The sequence below is a fragment of the Anthonomus grandis genome, chromosome 18, assembly GCF_022605725.1.
Source record: "Anthonomus grandis grandis chromosome 18, icAntGran1.3, whole genome shotgun sequence".
NCBI lineage: Eukaryota > Metazoa > Arthropoda > Insecta > Coleoptera > Curculionidae > Anthonomus > Anthonomus grandis.
Window position 1 is genome coordinate 806,856 of NC_065563.1, and position 9,892 is coordinate 816,747.

Here is a 9,892-nt window from a genome sequence, read left to right on the forward strand (position 1 = left end):
TGACCGGCAATTTGACATGTAAATTATTTGAACTAGATGTAGTATTTGAGGCACTAGATGGAGTATTATTTTTACTAGATAAATCAAAAATTAGTTCTTTGGCCATAGAAATGGTACTATAATAAGTATCTTCAAATGAACTATCATGATACCTATCATAGTCTATGCCCTCTAAAGAAAACTGAACTTCATTGTAATCGTTTAACAAATGACCTTCTAAATCTTTTAATCTAGTATCAAGCTCTATTAGTTTCGAGCCACTTGGACTTTCTTGAACTGCATCTAAGAATCTACTAAACCGCTCTAGTTTGGCTGTCAAAATATCCTGCTTTCTGACTAAATTGTCAGCCACATCGCTTTGACTAGAGGTTTTAACCGCAGATCCAGTATTCCTTTTTCCCATTTTAATTTATTATTGGGAATATAAATGTAAAATTGTCAAATGTAAAAGAAATAATATAAATGAAAGCAGAAAATATAGGCAGATGTTAAAGTATGGCTAGGTACCTAGTACAACGGAGAACTAAGTACTCAATGAAAGCCTTTTACAAATTGTATACCTAAACCCGACCTAAATTCCTACTTAAAATTAAGCATGCAGTTTCCTAAAAATAGTGCTTAGAAACTAGCTTAATTGCGCTTTAAATAACGAACGCCACTGTATAATAATAAGTTTATTTGCCAACGGTAAAAATGTCCCACTGGAGGGGAGCAACTTGAGAATTATAACAACATATAACAACAGCTGGAACGGCAGGAACAGGAACCATCTAGGACAGGAACCCCCAAATGATCTGGAACCTCAGGAACCCTCTAGAACAGGCCTACAGGAACGCAGCAACACCGGAACCAGGAACGTAAACAAAGGCGACCATGCAGGCATTTGGCACCCAGGCACACCCAGTAACAGGAGACAGGAACCTCACAGCGACTTGAAACTGCACTGCAGGCTGTAGGTCTCTCCAATGGACAGTAAATAGAACATGCACATTTACCTTATTTGTATGCTGCCAAGATTGCACACACTTGACACTCGAATCGAATCTCGTCGTTTTGCCCGTAACGAAAAATGTAAATATCCGAAACACCTTATATATAGCGAACCACAAATTATCCGGCCGAAGGATCAAAAAATGTATTGTTACATGAAACTTGTTCCAATACTGGCCTGGCTGCTTCAGTATCGAAATCGAAGATCCAGCCTTTGCCAAAATGCTGGTTTAGTTAGTGGACTGTATATTTGAATTGCAATAAAACTCTTGACTCGTAAAAAACCCCGTATATTCTTCGAGGACAGATTACACTGATTTTTACAAGAAAAGACACGAATTGAGACTTAAACGTAATGAATAAAATGTGGATATCAAGGCGCGGGGGCAAACCCGACTGTCAACAAAAAAGCCGAAACATCAAACGTAAGTGTAAAAACACAGTGGACGCCGATTTCCTGCTTACCGGCAGCCAGCGCCGATCGGCGCCTATAAGCTTCTATAATAAATAATGCTTTCAAGTTAGCAATAACACAATAGAGACAGGCTCAGGCTTGTTGGCGCTGGTAGTCGGCGTCACCGGTTTTACCGGAATGATTATTTAGTTCTTTCTAGCCGGTTGTTCGTACAGGCAGACAGATACAGCTATGGATGTAGAGATTTTAATAGCATCAGTGTATAAGAAATGCCCAATATGGGATAAGAAAAGTAAATTACACAGCAATAGAAATGTTGTTGACAAATGTTGGAAAGAAATTGCTGAAGAAATGAAAGAGGATGGTACGTATGAAAATATATATCTATTATTTCGTTTATTATAATATTATTGTTTTTATTTCTCTAAAAATATGAATAAATAGATTATTATTTATCGTATGACAGAGTGATGTTGGAAAAATATGTTACAAATATATCTCTAATCGTTTTGGCTTCATTTAATGGTCGTCCTGTTACTTGCCATCTATTGTGATCAGGAATATTTAACCTTACATCTGTCAAATGTCGTTCAAATCCTTCTCTGTCTATTATAGTGTTGTGAAGAATACATATACATTTAATTATATGATCTGCAGTAGCTATGTCAGTTTCAATGCACTTTAAAAGTAGTCTCCATTTAGCACTCACGATACCAAAGGCACATTCAATAGTTTTCCTTGCACGAGATAAACGTTTATTAAAGCACTCTTTCTCAAAATTTAAATCTCTTCCACCAAATGGTTTCAAAAGATAAGGAAGCAAGGGGTATGCTTCGTCACCTATTAGTACAAACGGTGCTTTTAAGGTAGTTTGAGGCAGATACGCTGGTTCTGGAATATCCAGTTGTTTATTCGATAGCAACTTATACAGTTCCGAAGATTGAAATGTACCACCATCACTTTGTTTGCCGTATCCACCGACATCTATAACTATAAATTTATAATTTGCATCTGCTACTCCTTGTAGGACCACAGAAAAATATTTTTTATAATTAAAAAACATTGACCCTGAATTTCTAGGGCAAAGAATGCGTACATGTTTTCCATCAATACTGCCGATGCAATGTGGAAAATTCCAAATATTGTTAAAATCTTCAGATATCTTTTGAAAATCATCTTTCGTGGGCACAGGCATATGGACTGGTTGCAGTACTTTCCACAATGCAGCAACTGTTTCTGTTACAATTTTTCCCACAGTAGAAGCTCCAACCCTGAATGAAAATGACAGCATTCTGAAAGATGAGCCTGTAGCAAGATACCTGCAAAAAACATATTTTATTAGAACGTGGTTTTGACGTTTTGATAAATGAATGAATGATTACAAATGGTCAGTGAGGGGTGTAAATTAAAATTATCCTGAAAGTATATTTTTAGAGATGGTAAAATCATAAGATAATGAAAGCAAACAATAAATTTGAAAAAATTATTGAATTTTGAATAATCAAGATATTTACAAATTTTTGATACTAATTATTTTTATTTCATACTTTTTAGTGCATTTTGAATTTCGGCGTCGCGTCGGTGCAATTTTTTACTATGTAATTTTGTTTCAGAAAATAAACTGAGGAAAAAATGGAAGTATATCAGGGATCAATTTTCCGTAGAATTAGGAAAATTTCCTCCTCCACGTTCAGGTGATGCCGCAAATGATACTCCGACATCCAAGTGGCCATACTTCAAACTGCTCTTATTTTTGAAAGATACGGTAATGCCTAGAAAGTTGAAAGGAAATTTGCCACAAGTAAGTGGTCGTACTGAAAGCTTTGCAGAAAGTCAAACTGAAGCAGAAGAGTCGATTCAGTCATCGATGGAATTAGACGAGACCAGCTTTTGTTCCACTGAAGATGTTGTACCTCCTCAACGAAATGCTGGCGATGATATCGTAGAAAATACAAGGCAAGAAAATATTAAAACACCTTCGAGAACAAAAAGGAATACTGATGTATCTTCGACACCACAATTTTCATCTAAAAAGAAACGAGGCCCAACAGAAATATTTAACGACTCATTATTAGAAATTGAGAAACAAAAAGTAGCATACCTAGAGTCAAAATCTAAGCGAGCAAATGAGAAAGAAGATGAACACCTCTTGTTTTTTAAAAGTCTTCTGCCTCATGTGAAAAAAATTCCTGAGTCACGCGTATTAGCTTTTCGATGCCGGGTTCAAGAGCTAGTTGAACAATTTTCATACCCGCTAAATAGGTTCGAATCTGTTCCATCTACGATCCTTGGTCCTTCAACTTCCAACTCATCTATTTCCAATCAATCACTGAATTACATCGATAGAAATCGTTTCACTGCAGAAGAAGAATGTACAAGTCTCATTTTATCAAACATGGAACAACCTGAAACGGTTTCTGGTACTTCCGAATGTCCCCCACCACTGTCCTTCTTTTTGAAATAAAAATTTAATCAACCATTTTAAGTCTTATTTTTGTTGAAACAAAACCAACATATGTAATTATTTGCTAGACGTTTTGTTAATAGTAAATGATTTGTTTGTTAGTAACCTACTTAAAATATATACTCGTAAATATTATAAAGATACTTACCTCAAGGTAATGACTAATCTTTCTTCTGGTAAAATGGGCTGACTGTGAAGGTTACACCAGTTTTTAGTTAGAAGATGTTTAACTTTTTCTATATATATCTAGAATTATTTCATGGTTCATTCTGGTGTACTGAAAAAAGCGGTCAGGGTCATCTGTCAACTTCTTGAACAAATGATGATATTCACCATAAAGTACCCTCTCACGATTTATAGAGTGAACACCAACTTTTTGACGCGAAGGTTAACCTGGAACTGACAAAAGGCTGGTTTTTATTTGCTTTTTTCTCGTCGGCACTGTGTCCGCACTAAGTGCCGAAATTCGGAACCGATCGGCGCTGGTTTCCGGTAAGCAGGAAACCGGCTTTCACTGTGTTTTCGCCCTAAAACCGGCGCGGCGAATGAAACTGCCATACTCGTCTCGTCTCGGTGCTAAATTGTGACTAACTCTCAAACTATCGACCCAATTCAGGCGGGATTTGTTCCTTTGGGGACGATCGATACCTACGCACTCGCGGCACTGCCTTTTCATGCGAATTACTAGGAAATACCGACGCAGCGATATCTTTGTACAGTTCTTGGAATTTATTATGTTTATTTTACCTTTTAAGCCGCAAAGAAATATAAAATAATGTTTTATATTTTAGAAGTCTTAACAGTTACCGATTTTGATTTCTCAGCTATTCTCGTTTCCAAGAACGCAAAAAGCGAGGCCGAGGATGCACTAGGTGTTGGAATGGTTGGCTGAGTTTGATCAGTAACAGACCTGCTAATCTCTTCCCTTTTTCTCATTATAGCATACATTTCATTTTCCAGTAATGAAGTTGCCGATGCTACATTAACTTCGAAAAGCTTCTTTTTTAAACCTAAAGTAAGGAAATAGTTATCTCTTTTAAATCTAATATAACTAGATTTAGATTAATTTTTATTATTATTATTTTTGATGATTAATTAATTTTGATTTGTTAATTTATAACACTACCTAAATTGTAATTGGGCTTTGCCAGTGGATAAATAAAATAAGTATATAAATAAACCTAGAGTCAAGTAATGTCGCCAATTTCGTATTCGTCCTAGTTTCATATGGAAACAGCCTCTTTTTTACTGATTCAATTAATCTATTGCAAAATGTTTTTTCCTCCTCCGTCACAAGTTCTGTATGAATTGTTGTTAAATAATTATAAATTCCTAATGTCAAAGGAATTATCAGGGACACTGTTACATTATTACCTAAAAAATTAAAATACGTACTTTAAAACCACATGCACAATTCCTAAAAGAATAATTTTACCTGATACTTTTCTGGTAGCTTCCTCAAAACATTTTAGAATTTTAACACAATCTTGTATAAGAGTGATCTCATCAACAGAAAGAGGTACAGGTGCCTTTCTTAATTTTAGTATGGCTCTGCCAATTGCATCATCTGTTTTCAAGATCCTTTCAAGCATGTAGTATGTACTATTCCATCTAGAAGTCACTTCTTTTATCAATTTATATTCTTTATGACCTTCGTTGTTTGCATCAATATTTTGTTCTTTTTTAAACATATCCATAGCAATGGTGCTACTCTTAAAAAATTTAACTATATCTTTACATTTTTTAATTACTGGTTGGATAATGACAAAATTTTCTTGGACTGCCAAATTAAGAGTATGTGCATAGCATGGTAAATGCTTTTTTTTAGTAGCTCACATAATTTAATCATATTAGCCGCATTATCTGTGACAATGCACGTAACTTTATTTTCAATGTTCCATTCTTCGAATATTTCGATTAGGGTTTGGGCTATATTTTCGGCCATATGATTTATTCCACCTGTTAGAGGTTTGGTGGAAAGAATAGCTGTTTTTAGTTCATAATATGTATTAATATAATGACATGTCACAGTCAAGTATGACTCTGTTGCTGTGGAGGTCCAGGAATCGCAATTATATATAGCAACATATTCAATCAAATAAAATTCATTCAACATTTTGCCACTTAAAGTAAATGAACTAGGAAGTACATACCTTGGGTCTAACAGGTTGACAAATTTTTTGCCAATGTCATTCACTATATTAAAAGGCTGAAAGTCGAGAGCCACCATTGAATAAATTTGAATCCTCCAAATAGGACTCCTTAGTACCCAAGTGTACTTTGGCCTCCTTGTAGACCTAGTAGTGGACTGTATATTTTTTAACCGTTACCAAACACCGTGAAATAAAACACGCCCGGTGAATTGTTCAACACAGTTTATTAACCCTTAAAACTCGTATTAAACAATCACAACTGCGAACAGGAACTTACAAAACTAGTAGTTTAACATTAACAAAAACATTTAGAATTAGCCACATGCAATTTTTATTAGAGCCCGAGCGCATTTACATGTTGTTAATATCAGCGAGTCAACAGACAGACTGACTATTTTTTAATAATACATCTTTTATTTTGGCGTTCTGCGGGCGGGACGGCGCACGGATGAAGATGAGATACGAATCGGCAAGTCGCTTCAAACGACGCGGCTTTTTTAATACAAACTAGGCAGTGAGTAAACATGCCAATTTTGTTGATTCGAAGAACACTCAATACCCGAATAATAATTAAATAGGTAACATTAATTGGCGTTCTAACATTCTCAACCATATTGGTGAGTATCGTATCGTATCGACCGGCAGCATTGTCATTTCGCTCCGTAATTGCTCACAGTTTTAGTGTGTTAAGATTAATAGCAGAAATAAGAAATTTTCACTAGTAGTGCTTTGTAAGACTGCCAATCCAACGCCATATGTTGTTACTTGATTAGTGAACAGTAAATGTGTTAAAAGAGTGATTTAAGTGCAAACAATAGACCAAATATGTCTATATGTGTTTTTTGTGAGGAATCTATACCATCACGAAAAAAACTGCCATGTAGTGAATGTAAAAACGCTTCGCATATCAACTGCGTTCACAAGTCCGTCGATGTTGCCAATTTGATTTCTGAAGTAAGAGGTTTATCCTGGAAGTGTGATGAATGTGTTTCAAAATGTATTTCCATTGACCAATCACGTTTAAAACTTCTCGTAAATGAGCATGTACAATCATCACTGGCTTCTATTACTGCTGCTTTTGAATCCCTAAAATCTGATTTAGTTACTGTAATCTCTGAGAAGATCTTAAGTGTCAAGTCGGCGACTACTGCACCGGTGAGTTATTCAAGTATAGCAAAAAATAACACTCAACCTGCTGTCTTGGTAGTGCCAAAGAACCAAGCCCAGACCACTGAAAAGACCAAGGAAGATATAACCCATCGAATTAACCCATCGGAATTGAATTTACAGTTAACCAAAGTAAAAGCGGTTAAAAATGGTTCCATTGTCGTAGGCTGTAAAAGTCAGGAAGAAAACAAAAAGTTTAGAGAGATGGCTCAAGAAAAGTTAGCTGATTCCTATGAAATTAAGGAGCTTCACGGAATTAGTCCTAGGGTTCGTATAGTAGGTTTTAGGGAAAATTATAATAATGACGAATTTCTTAATTTAATTAAACAAATAAATAAAGATGTATTTTTTTCTGAATCCATATGTAATGTTTTTAAAATATGTACGACAAAAAAAAGTGACAAGGTATTTCAGGCTGTTGTTCAATTAGATAGAGCGACATATGATAGGATCATAAAGGTGGGCACTGTTTTTGTGGGATATGATGCGTGCTCTGTATTTGATGGTGTTGAAGTAAATCGCTGCTTTAACTGCAATGAATTTAACCATTCTTCAAAAAATTGCATTAAAACTCAAATTTGTCCCAGATGTAGTGAAAATCACTCAGTAAAAGAATGCAAATCTTCCACATTAAAATGTTCTAATTGTATTAATCATAATTCTCATAATCGTGGCAACACTGTCAAATCGGATCATGCTGCTTGGGATATATCGGTATGTTCGGTTTTCAAGAATGCGTGTGCAAAACTACGGGCAAATATTCTCGGCCAATAGCAATTAATTGATAATTTCATAGGTCAAGGTGCTGCTTCTGTAGCTGCCCATCTAACGATTTTGAACTATGCTCCTGCATTGACCCCGCCCGTATTGATGGCGCCTACTGCGAGCAACCAAAATTATTATACTGCACCGAGTACCGGACTTAGTAAGCGCTTTTTGATCTATTATCAGAACGTACGTGGCTTGAGAACAAAGACTGCAGATTTATTAAATAGCACCTCTGCGTGTTGGTATGATCTAATGGCGCTTACTGAGACATGGCTCGATTCGTCAATATCTGATGGTGAGGTGGTTGCGGCTGTGTACAATGTCTTTCGAGCCGATAGAGATTTTCTAAATACGGGAAAATCACGAGGTGGGGGCTGTCTGATAGCCGTTAATAAAAAGTTTAATGCTTTTAAAATAGATGTAAATCAAAGTGTTGATCTTGAACCCGGTATAGATATTGTTGGTGTTAAGATTGTATTAGATTTCTCGTCAATTTTAGTTTTTGCTGTATATCTTCCTCCTCCAGTATCTCCTGAAACTTTGGAAAATCTGTTTGAGTGTCTAACATCCCTTGACTGCATTTTTGGTAATAATATTTGCATATTGGGTGATTTTAATCTACCTAATTACGTTAACTGTAACAATTCTCAAGATAAGCATATTTTAATACTGCAAAACTTTATAACTTTTCTTAATTGCAATCAAAGCAACTCTATACAAAATTCAAATAACAGAATTCTTGATTTGGTCATAAACAATAATGAAAATTGCATAGTGGATAAATCTTTGGATCCGTTGTTAACCGAAGATACTCACCATCCTGCTCTTGATATTTCGTTAAAATATTGCCACTCTATGAATTTCAAGCGTAAGACACTTTTTAACCTACAAAATGCATTTAACTTTAAAAAAGCTAATTTTCCTAATTTATATGATGCCTTTTCAAAAACTGATTGGTCATTTATGGAAGCTACGGTTTCTGTGGAGCATCAGTTTAAGGTCTTTTATGATTTAATATTAAAGGAATTGGACAGTTTTGTACCAAAATATCCTAATATACCTAGGAGAAATTTTCCACCTTGGTTCACAAATAGTATTATAAGGGATATAAAGCTTAAGAGTTTTCATTACAACAAATTTAAAAAATATGGAAGAACCGATGATATAAACACGTTTAAATTGTTACGCAATAAATCTAAAAGAGATATATCTAAATCTTACTATCAATACGTTTCAAATGTGGAAAGCAGTATCATAAATAATCCTAACAAATTTTGGAGTTTTATAAAGAATAAAAAAAATACAAGAGATATTCCTAAAGATATGTTTTACAAGGACACTCCTATAAAGGGCACCCTTGAAATAGTTAATTCCTTCGCTGACTACTTTAAACGATCTTTTTTAAATAATAATTTACACCCTAATTCTCATCATACCCCAAATAACTCTCTTAATATAAATATTTCTTGTTTTTCAGAACGCGAAGTACTCAATGCTTTAAACAAATTAAAACCTAAATTTACAACAGGACCGGATCTTATTCCTGCATTTATTATTAAGGACTGTAGGCATATACTTGTAAAGCCTTTACTTGTTTTGTTTAACAACTGTCTTTTATCGGGGTCTATTCCCGCATTATGGAAAGTTTCCAAGGTTTGTCCTGTATTTAAAAAAGGTAATAAGTCCGATATATGTAATTATAGACCTATATCCATAATTTGCAATTTTTGTAAAGTTTTTGAATTTTTAATTCACGATAGAGTTTTTCCATTAACCAAAAATATTATTATTCCCCAACAGCACGGATTTTTTAAAGGAAGGTCTACGAGCACAAACCTTTTGCTTATAACTCAGAATATTGCTGAGGCAGTTGATAATGGGGAACAGATGGATGTTATATACCTGGATTTTAGCAAGGCTTTCGATCAATTGAAT

General features: G+C 34.9%; 2 protein-coding genes across 2 annotated transcripts; both read left to right on the forward strand.

Moving 5' to 3' along the window:
- The first annotated feature begins 679 nt into the window (after positions 1 to 679).
- Positions 680 to 3,885, forward strand: LOC126746843 (uncharacterized). The gene is made up of 2 exons (XM_050455238.1): positions 680 to 1,769; positions 3,019 to 3,885. The coding sequence occupies exons 1-2, from the start codon at positions 1,637 to 1,639 to the stop codon at positions 3,867 to 3,869; spliced, it is 984 nt and encodes a 327-aa protein (XP_050311195.1). The 5' UTR covers positions 680 to 1,636; the 3' UTR covers positions 3,870 to 3,885.
- Positions 3,886 to 8,059: 4,174 nt separating this feature from the next.
- LOC126746838 (uncharacterized) lies at positions 8,060 to 9,892 on the forward strand. Its single transcript, XM_050455233.1, has 2 exons — positions 8,060 to 9,632; positions 9,758 to 9,892. The coding sequence occupies exons 1-2, from the start codon at positions 8,060 to 8,062 to the stop codon at positions 9,769 to 9,771; spliced, it is 1,587 nt and encodes a 528-aa protein (XP_050311190.1). The 3' UTR covers positions 9,772 to 9,892.